Source organism: Atractosteus spatula, chromosome 3 (assembly GCF_055471065.1).
Source record: "Atractosteus spatula isolate fAtrSpa1 chromosome 3, fAtrSpa1.hap1, whole genome shotgun sequence".
NCBI classification, from domain to species: domain Eukaryota; kingdom Metazoa; phylum Chordata; class Actinopteri; order Semionotiformes; family Lepisosteidae; genus Atractosteus; species Atractosteus spatula.
The window spans coordinates 25,102,755-25,117,701 of NC_142708.1; the positions used below are offsets into that span (position 1 = coordinate 25,102,755).

General features: G+C 35.2%; 1 protein-coding gene across 1 annotated transcript; it reads left to right on the forward strand.

Annotated features, from left to right (window-relative positions):
- Window positions 1-3,338: 3,338 nt before the first annotated feature.
- isoc1 (isochorismatase domain containing 1) lies at window positions 3,339-13,600 on the forward strand. Its single transcript, XM_088911710.1, has 5 exons — window positions 3,339-3,865; window positions 5,624-5,743; window positions 6,143-6,346; window positions 12,139-12,255; window positions 13,043-13,600. The coding sequence occupies exons 1-5, from the start codon at window positions 3,599-3,601 to the stop codon at window positions 13,187-13,189; spliced, it is 855 nt and encodes a 284-aa protein (XP_088767836.1). The 5' UTR covers window positions 3,339-3,598; the 3' UTR covers window positions 13,190-13,600.
- The last annotated feature ends 1,347 nt before the right edge of the window (window positions 13,601-14,947 follow it).

Below are 14,947 nucleotides of genomic sequence, written 5' to 3' on the forward strand. Positions count from 1 at the left end.
CTTAAGCTTCGGACATTAGGATGAAATACTGTACCTACATTAACTGTAAAAGTATGTATGAATTTCTAACCAAAGTAACAATACAAAATAAAGCAGGGTGACTTCTTAAATAGTAAAGGCACAATAACAAAGCTCTCTATAGATCTGTGGCTCTTTTTACCAACATGTTTTCTCAGAGATCTTTAAGAGTCCCAACAGAAGATGTTCTGGGAATTATAAAGCTCATAAAGGGCATTTAAAGGGCAACTGCGTCCCAGTTTCTCAAACCAGTCATTAAATCTCGGTAAATTAATTGATGGTATAGAAAGGTTTTACAAATTTTGAATTAAACACAAAATTGTGACCTTTGTGAAAGTGCTGTAGGACGCCATGCTGTTGCAAATCCGTTGTCTCTCCTTGGGCAGGAGAGAGAGTTCCTACAAACTGTGACGTGATACTTGTTTAAATTGTAATCAGACCGCTTCACGTCACTGGAAGTTTTGTTGCCTCGTTCTGAATAAAAAAAATATGGCGCTGCACATACCTGGACATTTTGTCCATTTTTGTGATGTAAATTGGAGATTTTACAAGTTATTGTGTACATCTTACTTTCAATGTGATTGGGAATGCACTGATCAATACTGATTCTTTCTAACCCCAAAATATAAAAATAGCATTGCAGTTTCCCTTTGAAGCTGCCAGTATTTTGAAGAGGTTATATTCTCTATAACAATCTGCCAAAAGGAAAGAAGCTGTGTTTACATCATAACGTTCTCTTTTGTTCTGGTTCATTTTTTGACAAGAATACAGTAAATCATAACAGTCATAACAGGGGTGATTAGGGACTGTGCATGAGCCTCTAGACCCAAACAAGCACAGTATGGACTGGCTGGGTTTAAGGACTGTGCTCGATGCAGGCAGGAAATGGAGGATGTGGTGGGGGAAGGGAAGCATGAACTCTTGAGTCTGGGTGGAATGAAATGATCCTCTGTACTGCATGGATAGCAGTGGTACGCCTCACGTTCTCTATTTTGTGCTTTGCACACTTTCCTCTTTTAATTTCATTCCCTCTTTTAATTTTAAATGGCTTTGGCATAATTATAACTTTGAAATCCTTAAAGGATTCCAGATTCACTGTGCTGCCCAAACACAAGCTCTACACATAGACCATCATGTAATCAAAGTTGATTTTTTTACATCAACACAAATTTGAAAGGTGTTTCATTTACTATGGAGGGCAATAAAACAATATAAAAAAACCATGGAGGAATGTTATATATTTGAAAATATAACATGTCATAGATTAATTTATACTACTCAGTATGGGCTACTTTTTATACTGCAAATATCACAAGTAGAAATATTTTAGTATTTTTAAGGGAGTAGTGGCTTCTGTCTTTGTTTTTATTCAAGCAACAGCCAAATAAATCAAATTTGAACCCTTCTTGTCCTTCTAAGAGCCAGACATGATGCTACACTACCTTTAAATACACTCAGTGAGCACAGATCTTGGGAAATATTTACATCCATCATATACATTGAGAAGAGAGTTGTCATATTAATAATGACCACTGGGAATCGTTAATTTTTCTCACAACTCTTTCACCTTAAGCAAATTTTAGACATGAAAAGTCAGTATTTGGTTGCATATCTCATCGGGGGCAATAATTGTGTTAAGGACCGTAACCCAGTGAGCTCAACCAAACATTTGTGCAATCATTTGAGATGCTTTACTGTAGCTTCTTTGAGATCTTATTTATGGGGTGTTCTTCTCTGTTTTCTTCAACATAAAATGTATGCTCAATTTGATTTACATCTGGAGTTTGACTTGTACAGTCTAAGATTTTCCATTTTTTCCTCCTGTTGAACTCCTTAGTTGCATTGACTGTATATTTTGAGTCATCGACGTGCTACATGGTGAAACTCTGCCCAAATATGGAAGCGCTTTCTTCTACAGAAACCTAGGAATTCATTCAGCTGCTGACATCATCGATAAAAATGAGAGAGACAGTTTAGCATGTTGGTGTGGTATAGCATTTCATAACTACATTTTTCTTTAAATAAATTCTAAATTGTCATGATCACCAAACTCTGTACTTTCACAGTTCATTTCAACAAATGTTGATTCATACTTTTTGCCTGACTTAATATTTTGTGAAAATCCTTTATAAACTGCAATATGGAAATGTATAATTTTAAAGTATTTGGACATGCAGATGTCAGCATTTCACTTTCTGTATTATTAGTATAGGTTATGCACTTTGCTGCACAACTATATAACATATAATAACTTTACATTTTAATTGCATTAACTGGACAGCAGCATTTCTACCTTGGTTGACAGGTCAGTATCGGTTAGGGGAAGAGATTCAAGAAAAGCTGATTGTTCCTGTAAGTGGTGTTGGAGGACCAGTAGGTGTTACTCTTCCTTCTGGCCCAGAATTTACAATCCTAAGGGTCCACTGTAGTGAATGGACACCTATTGCTGTAGAAGGTCCCATCCTTTTGGTTGAGTTGTTGAACTGAGACCCTGAATTAATTGTTATTAAAAGCCCAGTGGAACTTTTTGTAAGAGTAGAGGTGTTAAACCTGTAGTCTGGGTATATTCCCCTTTAGGCTTGTTCAATCCGGTCTTCCTTACATTTCCCTCCTAATTAAAATGAAGAAATAAATTCTGACGTTTGCACCTGTAAACTGCTGTGTACTGGACAGAGGCCTCATAATGGATGCTTGAGGGCACCTAGGTGAGTTCTGTATTTCAGATGTGAAGTGGATCCTATCCTGCACATACTGTACATTTCTTTGTGGAATGGAAAAATATATACATATTTATTAAAATATATATAAATGAGAATCTATATAAACACAAGGGATTATATTAACTTTTGTTTTTATTCAACAACTCGTCGCTACTTTACATGAATCAATATTATGTCACAACTACTTTGTTATTTTTCTCACAGTGAACGTGTTCTGCCCAAAAATGTAGCTGATGTAATTGAAACCTTAAAACGTGCGTGAGCGCCTGACTTAGTACCCAAATTTACCACACCAATTTTTTTCTAAGTATTCTAAATCCACAGTAAAAACAGGTAGCTACTAACTGGTAAACCAGATAATAACAAGTAAGAGATTTATAACTGCCACTTGTAAATTGGTGTGACTCACACTCTCCTGCAAATGGAGAAAAAACAAAACATTATATGGAATAGTGAAAGAGGAACTTCCTAGTCTAAGACGACAAACAACTCCATCAACATTAAAACGGAAATGCCAGTTAGTCCTGTATAGCCACTCATGTAACTTTCAGTGCCTGGGGTTGGTTTTCACTTTTGTCAATTGATGTTCAGTACTAACAAGAGTTTTAAACTGAGAGACTGGCACTGAAACGCACAAGTCAGCAGGAAACTACTTTTCTGTTTCTTATTTACTCAAGTTTGCGGTCTTCTATGTATTACTAATATACTGTAGCACGCTAGGCGTTAAGTCCTGGTATATGAAGATGACGTGAGCCGTTTTCCTTCCTTCTTGAATTTTGTGATTTTCCAACAGGTCAAGGTTGAAAGGTTGGTGAAGGAAGGAGATTTCTCTCCGCCTTCCTCACAACAGATAAAACATCATGGCGGACGTACACCACGGTAACAACAATCACGTCCCGATCCTATTTTCCTTTTCAGTCTTCTCACGGCCCTCGTCGGTTCCGCTCGGTTCTGGTTATGAGGTTCTGATACAGAAGTTCTTGTCGATGTACGGAGATCAGATTGACGTTCACCGGAAGTTTGTGATCCAGCTGTTTTCAGAAGAATGGGGGCAGTACATTGATCTCCCGAAAGGGTTTGTAGTTGCAGAGAAATGCAAGCTACGATTGGTACCACTACAAATGGAAGTAAGTTTTTCTTATTTTATTAAATGCTTGTAATTCTGGGTAGCCGAAGAAGTTTCTGTAATCGGTGTTTTTGCTGTATTAATTTTTACGTTTTGGTTAGACTTAGGAGCTAAATGTACGTGCTGTTTCTTAATTATTACACATTTCAGTGGAAACGGTGTATTAATGTCCTGTGAGTGAAGATGCAGGATCGTCATGAACACGATATGGAACTTGACAGGAAAAATAAGGAGATTTATTCATAAGGATTAGTTCAACCCAATACTGTAGCAATAACTCTTTCTCTCCCAATTTTTAATTTACCATTTGCAGCTGTTACCATAACTCATGTAAAAAAACAGTACTGCTCGCTTTATTTATGCATTGCTAGTGGTCTTTGTATTCACTTTTGATAACATCACAGCTTTACCCAATTTGTCATGCAGAGCAGATTTTAGACACCTACGCTGTCGGTTTTGATTTTCCCAGCTTAATGTTCCAGGAAGATTTGTGCACCAAATATCGAGCATCTTTACCATCTATGAGTTTAGTTCCTTAACACAGATAAAGCTTTCAGGTCCATGACGGTACAAATGTCGAACTGTTAAAAAGTGACGTCTGTTGAGCAGCCAAGTGAATGTTGACCTGTAATCGCAATGGAAAGTAACTACAGTATACATACATACACTGTATATATATATAATAGCTTGAACAATTTGATGGCGCCTAAAACAGATTTCTGTTACAACAACATAACGTCACCCAGTTATGTTTTTTTAAGCTTTTTACTGTGGTCAGAGAGCTTTACGCTCGAATCCCAAGCTTTTTGCAGATTGTTTTTATAGGAATACTGTCTGCCCTGTTTTTTGTAAGGCTTACACTGTCTTCACAAAATAATTAAAATTACAGATATTACATTGATGGATGCTATAGTTTATTAGTATGTACATTTTTCTATGATTTCAACTAAACCTTTCTGAACTTGAGTTATAGTCATAATACACCTTCACTAAAGTTAATTTTATGTTGGGTTGTACTTAATACTGATGATAATGATTTTGGAAGGAATTTTATTACGTGGACAATTTTGAACATGTAAATTGACATTAAATTGTGTCAGACTTTTATATTGTTGTGTTTAACATTGAGAGACATGCAATTTATTATTGGACGACCTTCAAAACCATTGTCAGTGTTATAATCTCTTATTGTATTTTAGTACATTCTAAGGATTTGGTGCATTCAAAAGGAAAGTTTTTTCCTTTGTATATTTTAGTGATTTTATCTATTTCTCTTTAAATCATATCATAAAAGTATTCATTTGTTACCATTAATCTGTCATGATAGTTGTCATATAGTAAAAACTATAAGTATTTTCTGTCAATATATTATTGAATGTTTACTCCATTTACTGTAATTCTTTATCAGTTTTGACATGGTATTTACAATGAGTACAGTTTTACATCTTCCTGTAATTTGATTTAAAATCCAAAATAAATCATTTACATATAGTTGTGGTATGCTAGTGATAAATTTTGTTTCTGGTTTACAGTCATTCTTCACATAATAAGAAAAAGTTAACTTTACTTTCTTAGTAATCAAAAAAGAATTGTTTGACACTCATTCTTCAACCTTATGTCATGTGATAACAGTCAACAGATGTTTAGTATAGTGTAGGTTCAATGTATAAAAATGAACAGAATTGCACTGTTGCAATCTGATAGAAATGGACTGTTATGATACAGACATGTGATGGGCTATTTTGTTTCATATGTGCAGATGACAACATTGGGGAACCTCACTCCTTCAAGCACAGTTTTCTTTTGCTGTGACATGCAAGAAAGGTTCAGACCTGCCATCAAGTACTTTGGGGATATTATAAGTGTTGGGCAAAGACTGGTAAGCTTTGCTTTCTTTCAGCTCTAGAAACAGAAAATAATGTGCACTATGAGAACGTAGAAGACGTTCCTTCACTCAGTAGATTGACTGATGTCTGGTTTGTCTCTTTCAGTGGGTGTATATGATTTTTTGAAACTGTAGTTGTAACCTCTTCAATTTTTTTTCTTCCTGTGGAAAGACAAGTAGAAAGTTTGACAAGTTGCACAGTGATGTTTCAAACCCATTTTATTTATTCTAGAGTGCAGTTAGTTTATGTAGAAGAGTAGTACCATATGTGATGAGTAAATAACACTAAGCAGAAGAATTGTTCTCCATAAGTAGTAATCTATTTTAAGGTGCTTATTTCTTGGTGGGGTAGGATTGAACATGTTGATCTGCCTTTCTGTTTCTGGTTCCTAGCTTCAGGGGGCCCGTATTTTGGGGATTCCAGTAATTGTTTCTGAACAATATCCTAAAGGCTTGGGAAGCACAGTACCAGAGATGGACCTGACTGGGGTGAAGTTAGTGTTTCCTAAAACCAAGTTTTCAATGGTTTTACCTGAAGTGGAAGCTGCGCTTGCTGAAATTCCAGGACTCCGAAGTGTCGTCTTGTTTGGAGTTGAAGTATGTAAGACTGTTTTATGTTAAATTGCAGAAATCTCTTCTTTTTATCTTTGTATTTGTGTTACTTTTAAAAAGAAACTTCCAGAATTTTGTATACAGTACATAATAAAACAAGGTAGTTTGAATACAAAATAGGCAGAATTAAGGCTAATTTAAATGACGTGAAGCTGACATAACAGAAAAAGTAGAGCTAAAGCTTGAAGTAGAATTATCCAAGCAGTTTGAAAACGAAGATTAATAATATATGATACGGTTGAATAACTGCCTTTTTTGTCTTTTTCATTCTAAACATTTCATTCTTCATAAACTAAGGAAACAACTTAGTTTAATGAGATCAGTAATTTTTTTGGGGCGAATGCATCTGTTTCGCCTCCACTGTATTCTTTATTGCATATTCAAGATATTTATTTCTATGTATTATCTTTTGTGCTCTACATCATTTCTGTGCTGAAATGTTGTGGGTGACTTCATCAGACACAGGAAGACAAATGTTTTGGGACTCTTTTCTGATTGTCTTTTAATTTTTTTTAACATGAAATCAAAATATACCAATAATTTGTATATAATTTCCCTTTACCCAGCTACCATATGTAATCAAACATATACAATATAGTGTAAAATGTCAAAGAGCATTTGAGTATTGATAAAAAAACAGACAGCAATAACTTGACTTGGGATTTTTAATAGTACATGCTTAGGACAAACAATTTCAAACATTTTATCAGGCAAGCTCTTGTCAGGTTTTTACAAATGTGGTGAAAGATTTCCATATCTAATTAAGCAATTTCAGTTAGGACCCTACTTTTCTCTAGAACTAAATTATATCACATTATGGGAATTCCTTGAATTCCTTTTGAAATGCATCTACTATAGAGTAATTTTAAAACAAGATTTTAAACAATATTTAATGGTATTTTATCACACAGTTTTCTTATCCCAGTCTAGTTCTATGTTAGCAATTGCAACCAATAATAGGAATAGGCATTGTCATATGTCTTAAGGAGTCATTCACTTCCCATCCTGTACCTTCTGCCCTGTTTATCTTGGAGAGTGTTCTATCGTGTTCATCTGACTTTTTCTTGTTCTTTCTTAAACTTATTCCATAACATTTTATTCTTGTTTGAGTGAAACTGATATGGCAGATAGACAAATGTAGGGAGCAAAAAAAAAAAGTCAGGTAGGATATGGGTTGTGAGTTATTGGAAGAAAATGACACCTTGCCTCTGGCAAAGAAAAGACAGTTTTGTTAAGTATTATTAGCAGAGAAGCGGTAGAAGTGTTGCAGGTATTTGAAGCACAAAAATATAAAACAGATACATCTCCAGGACCTGATAATATTCTACCAATTGTATTTAAGGACACAAGACAAGTTATTCATAGACTGTTAACAAACATTCTCCAGCATTAACTCAGGACAGAGGTAATAGTTTCCATTGAGAACATTTCTAATGTAACACCCATCCATAAAATGACACAGCAATAAAGCAGAACATACTAACTATAGAAAAGCTGAATACATGGTAGGTTATGGTAATGATAATTCAAGCTAAACCAGGAGAACCCTGCATGGCAGTAGGATTCTAGAAGTCATTTGATGCAGATTTTATTACCTTAACTTGTTAAGTGTTCTCTAGAATGCAGCAAATAGTGCAGGACTGATATTTATATTTTTAGAAGGCCTTGATAAGGTTTCTGTACAATTCTTTATACAGTAACCCATTATGTTTCAAGATAAAACCAAATTAGGAGAAGCTATAGAAGCAATAGGTGCAAAACTACATGCAGGTAACAAAAATCTAAACTATAGATCCAAAATGGGAAATGCTTGGGAGTTTGATAAAGCCATTTAGACTGAGGTATTTATGACTCATCACTTTCATCTTCTTGACGACTGTTATGGTGTGTAGTTAAAAGTGTAGAATTTATGAATCTTTGAAGATGTGTCATGTTAAAATTGTACAATGCATTAATAAGACCTCATTTTGCAGATTGTGCATGATTTTGTGTTATAAAAGCAATGTTGCTTCTTTACTGAAAAGTGGTTTTGAATCTAATAACAGGACGCAGGTTTGTAAAGGTCTGTATCAATTGTTGAAGCTGATACCCTGGTTTCTTTAAAGAAATGGCTTCATGAGATCAGTTAGCTACTAGTAACCAAATCAGGTATATGGGTTGAATGCCTTCCTTTCATTTGTTAACTTTTCGTTTGTTCTTGCATCTGAAATGTCTGGAATGGTGACAGTGAAATAGTGAACCTTTTATTTGATTTCAGTGAAGGATATGTGTTCAACCTGCTCTTTGTTTGATCATAGTTAATTCGGTAGGCTATAACAAAAAAAGCTCTGAACTTTGTCTGATATTTGATTACCTTACACAAGACGAAGCCTTCATCATGAAAGTATTCTTATTTAATTAAAATGTTTAAAAACAATAAATGTAAAATGTTTAAATGTGAAGCTTACTGGGCATAGTAGTGTTACACTGTAGTGGTTCAGGTGGGTAGCTGCGTCAGCATGTGTAGGCTGCAAAGGAACAAGTAATAGGTTTATTCCATGCTGAAAAAAAGAAGAAAGAGAACACAACGTTTCGGCCGTGGAGCCTTCTTCAGGTGTGAGAGAGACAGGGCAGTAGTAGTGTTACACTTTCTGATTTCCATGTCTTCTCTTTAAGAGTGCATCTTTTTTGAAAAGAGCAAAGCATTAACATTAAGGAGAGACACTTATGCCTTATCTATTACACTGTTAATATTTGCATGAATTAAAGAAGAAAAAATAAAATAGCTGTCGGACCTTTCCTTTACTTTCTCATATTGGATTAAGTCTTAATCACCATAATGATTTTAACAGAAATTGTAGAATTTACAAAAATATGGTTTTCAATTTATTTTCATTCAAAGCAAGTACAAAACTATGCTGTCATATACAGAATGGTATAATCTTTTTTTAATTGATATATATATATAGTATTATAGATAAAGCTTAGTGATTTCTCCTTAAAATAAATGCTTTCAAAGAAAAAATGACTTAAAGCATTAATGCTTTAAACACATTCATTTTAAAGAAGAATGTAGAAACTGGCAGTTGTCTGACAGTTATTTTATTTCCATTTTTTCTGCTGTAATGTGACACTGAAGAATGAAATATATTTCCATGATATACAATCACTTAATTGTGATCCAGCAAAAAATCAGGGGTAGACAATCCCAGTTCTCAAGTGTGGCATTTGTTTCTTGGTTGCATTCCATCTCAAGTCTTAATGGTTTCATAATTCATGAAGTTGATGAAAAGTCGGATCAGCCATTTTATCTTAATCATGCTCAAACTGAACAGTACATGTAAATCAGCAGGTTCAGACTCAGTAACTGGAGGGACTTCCTGGGTTTTGTTCTAACCTAAGTAGTCATTTAAACAACCTAAATTGGGTATATTTCTTAAAGTCTTTTACAAATGATTGCACAAGCTACTCACTTCAGTAAAGGAATAGTTGCCTATAAACCACCTCAGAGCTTAGTTAGAAGTATCACAGTTATGCAACTAATTAAATAATTAGACCAACAATATAACTGAGAACTTGGTTGAGACAAAAACCAGAAACAACTAGGTCTTCCAGTTCTGAAACCTGCAAGATTATTTCTACTCCTGCCCTAGATCTCTACTTTACCATGTTCTTATTTTACTGCAGCTGCTACACTTCATTTTGACAGTTTCTCATCTGTTTTATTTTCTCGCACTGATTTATCTAACAAGTGAAATGTTCAAACATCGCTTCTGTGACACTGTAACACTTCTGTAAAATGAATTATTCTCCATTTTTTTTGTAACCAAACCTTTATAACTTAGTACTCTGCCTCAGTGCTTAAAAGGGTTTACATACTGTGTATGTGCAGATTTTCCCATCTAACCACCTGCCAGTAATGAAAATATTTCTTTACTGGTTCCTATTGTACCAGGTTGAGGACTGGTTTGAAAATATTAAGTCTTAAGTCATAACATCATTGTATCTGCTGATTTTGGTTTGCATTGTCTTCTGCAGAACATTACCTTAGATTTTAATTGCAGGTATAATCACTTCTTTTTGAAGGGTAATGATGAATATACAGTATGAACATTGGTTTATCTCTTTTCTTGGTAACTCGCTTTATATACTGTACAACTTCTCCTCTACCTTCTTTCGGACAGCCTCTTTAAAAGAGCCCATCTTTTAAACAGTGAGCTGTCAGTTGCTGTTCTAGATTTTCACATGATTCTCTTGCCACACTTAGATGACATATGCACTGTCAAAAGGCATAGAGATTTCATGGTAGTGAAAATGCCAGTACAATATACAGTACTCTGACTTGCTCTGAAAGTTGTCTGGAATTGACATAGGTAGATAGTGAAGAGAAATTGTTCATGATGCACAATTTGCAAATGTGGTGTGTACTTGACCAGCCAAGACATAATGGATGCTGAAAAACAAAATCTGGGTGCAAGTTTTTATTGGTGTTCTCCAGCATTAGGAATTTTAATTACTTTTATTCACTTTTCAGGCATTCCCTGTTGTGCACCTTAAATAAGCTGAGTGTTAACCTTTCTAAACTTTTCAAGCGTGGTTTTTGCTAATAAAAATGAATAATTCAAGTTCAGTTGCCCTTTAACTGAAAAATCATTTCTGACGGGTGACAAATGGAAATATAAAATAAATTCTGTTATGTTACTGAGTTTTTTTTTTTTACCATCGCTAGATCAGTTTTAAAAAGGTTAATCTAGTTTTTGGTATATGTTTATATAATGCCCAGAGAGACAAAAAGCATACCCAGTTAAAAGTTAATGGCAGTAAACTCCATATATGAGCTAATCCCTGTAGGATATACAGTATTTAAAGAGGACAGTCAGAAATGAAAACATAGTGAACGTCTTTTGAAAGGGGACTGCTGCAGTAGAGGCATCTGGAGGACTGTGTATAGTATCTTAGACTCAGATTTTGTGAGGGATGATGATATTTTCTAACATTCAGAGCCAGAATGTGTTAAAGATCCATGCAAAAAATAACTGAATGCTGATTCAGTCTCTAACCTCTTATGGAGTTTTGTATAAATTCAGTTATTAACAATTTTTTTAAATGTCCATTTGTGTCCCAAAGGTTCATTCTATATTCTGTAAAGCAGAGTATAAGCAAATGCTGCATATTTTAGTGGCTCTCTTACTGAAGCCTGCTGTTTGAGTGTGTCTTTTGGCATGTGTGTCTGACACAAGACAGTGACCGAGTCTGTCAGTCTGAACAGTCAGTACTGCATACTTTGAAGTGGACTGTGTGTCTGTTGTTAGACGAACCCATGCCAAAGCCCTGCTTAGTGGGCTACATGCTTCTTTTTAAAAGTTCTGTTGTAATACCTCAGGTATTTACTGATATCTGAAGCTCCTGACCTCTACCCGTTTATCTCCTGCAAATTTCTACCTACATCTGAGACATTTGGAGACTGCAGTTAATCTAGTTTTTGTATTAATGGTTAAATTCACCCTTTCATTTACTTGAAACAGAGGATGATAATTTTTATTGCATGCTTATCAAAACTGTAGCTGTCCATGATGTGTACTATGGGTTCCTGGGTTTTCATCTTCATTGTATTTTTCAGCAGTTGCAGGCATCACTCCATATGCTTTAGTGTCCAGGAGATTTCAGAAGGATTGTGTAATCACAGCATGATAGTTACACAAAACCACAGAGTTAATAATAACCATGAAGAGTTAGAAATTTGGAAATGTCCAGTTTAAAAAAAGTGTCAGACTGATTATTTTTTCCTTTGATTCTAGACCCATGTGTGCATTCAGCAAACAGCACTGGATTTGCTTGGCAGGGGATTAGAAGTTCATATCATAGCTGATTCCACTTCTTCACGAAGCATGATGGACAGAATGTTTGCACTCGAGGTAAACCGGAGTTTCACCACACAAACAATTAAAATCAAATTGTTTTTAGAAAGAAATGTTCCACCAGACACCATTAAGTTTGTTGCTTTTTCCCAAAGCTCTCACAGTGATTTGAGGGCTGTGTGCAAAGAACATATTTGTTTAGAAAAGCAAGTGGATGTGTTAGAAGGGACTGTGAAAGTGCATGTGTTTGTACTGTATATGTTCTTAATCCACACACATACAGTGGATTTGGGAGTCATAGAAGTAAACCAGGTTTCATTAACATTTTGTGATTGCCAACTGAGATTATGAAAAAGAAACGGCTTTAGATTCCACATTTTTAAGAAAGCACTTGCAAGTGAAAGTGGTGGATATTGGGATAAATCTGCAAAGGACCTACAGTAAGAATCTTATGTTTTGGCATTAAGGAATGATTATTCTGAAATGCTTCAGAACACACATTATCATCTGTCCCCTTTTCATTAAATTAAACTCTTATTTTTCTGCATACAAATATACCAGAATATTTTTAGTAATTACTCAGGACAAACAGGAATGAACAGTAATTGATCAAAAAGGCTCATTTATCAGACATTTTAAAAAGAGTGAGACTGATTTAAATGACGGTGGGGAAGTTATAAAAAGAAGTTTCACACTACATTATAGGCAATTATTTCACACCTTTTATTCATACTGTCTTAATGCCAGACCTTGGTTTGTTGGCCATATTTTGATTTTGCAGCTATGAAATTGTTTCTTAATTGTTCAAACATCATTTCATTAATCTTCCTTTTTATCCCTACAGCGTCTTTCTCGCACTGGTATAATAGTGACCACAAGTGAATCAGTACTATTACAGCTGGTTTCTGATAAAGACCACCCGAAATTCAAAGAGATTCAGAACATCATCAAGGCAAGCGCTCCAGAGTCTGGACTTCTTTCAAAGGTCTAATATAGCATATCACATGGAGAAAGTACACAGATTTCATTGTTTAGTTGTTTAAAAAGAATGAAAAAAGTACCAAAACTATAGGCAACTAGAGGCATCAACAGCAGGTACAAAACATACTATAGACTAGAGCCTTTCATGTTGTTAGGGAAATCTTTCTGGTTGTGCCAGTGTGTTTTGTGAAATCACATCAGTGTTGTTAAAACAAGCCTCAAGTACTGTTGCGTTTTAATGTGGTAAAATGTAATGTTTTAAAAGAGGTGCCTAACTATTCCACACAGTCCAAAATGATTGTATAACAGCTTTTGAAGGTACTTTTTTGTGATGTCTCAGAGTAGTGCACTTTGTAAACACTGTTATGTAAATCTTTACATTTTTGTATCAGCTGACTAAAATAAATGTTTGTAAGTACCATATGGTTCAGAACGGGGCTTGTACTTTTTTATACAAACAAATATAAAAAATATGTGTATATACTGGGAGGCCTTCAATCCATATCATGTCATCCTATTAAAGATAATTGTGTAATAAATCCTGAGCTCACTTTGGTCACCAAACTGAACTGAAAATGTTTTGGGAACAGTATGGTGTGGTACAAAATGGTCAGGGTCATTTCTGTATTGGTGACAAGTGTGCAACAGACATAACACTAGAATGTTATGTGATTTTTTCATGATGACTGGAATTACTGCTTATTCTAGGCCTTTAAAACTGATGTGTTCTACCATTTGTCTGCAAGAAGCCATGACTGCCACTTCCAGAAACCTTGGATGATGCATTATTTTAGTGTCAACCCAGCAAGCATTTCTCATTTGTTTGGTTGTGCTAAAATCCTATGCTAGAGCTTCACGTATCAACATAGCAGGATGGAAACAGAACATTTGTCTTAAACTCCATTGCAACTGGTTTCAATTAGACATAGAACAAGCAAGTGCTGTCAATGGGCCCCAAAACAGGCCAGTTAGTGAGAAATCAAGCAGAATGCAGGCACTATGGTTTTATGTCATCATTATCAACCTGAATGGCAGCATGGGACAGTACATGGAATTAACCTTGGTTACAAGGTTATGAGAAGTGAATCTGGTGAATCTATTGGCACAATGGAGAGTGAATTACAAAGCACTGAGTCATTGAACAATATCGGTTTGGTTGAGCAATGATAGTGTTGGGTGCAATTCATACATATTTCCTGTCAGAGGGTTTTGTTGTACAGGGCAATCTGAGTTCTCATCGGCATGTGGAAAATATCTTGTAACCAGCCCCCTTTTCACTGTTAGCGCAGCTTGACAAATATAGTTCATTTTCCAACTTGTGAGTACTCGCAAGGAAAGTTACCATTCCTTTGTGAACACAATGTATAAGTGTAGAATTGGCTTTGAACCAGTGCTTGATGGCAACATTCTCAGCCACTGAAGAGTTTTTGCAGGCTTTGCAACATCATTAGACAGTTCTTTCAAAAACACCCGAGTAATTCTGTACCTCTTGATGCCTTTTCATTGTTGATGTAATATTGCATTGTGTGCATATAAGTAGATTAGAATGACTGTACTCAGCAAGCATCTTATTTGTTAAAGGACAACATGCTGCACCTATTTGAACTGACCCACAGCTGACAACCTTTGTTTTAGTGTAAAGACCTGGCCATACAGATACTGTACATTCTCTGTATCCACTGAATTAGCTGGAATTACCAGGCAGCGTTTGCCAACTATGATGAACACAGCTCTTAAGCAAACAGCAGGCCACTGATAATTGTAGCTG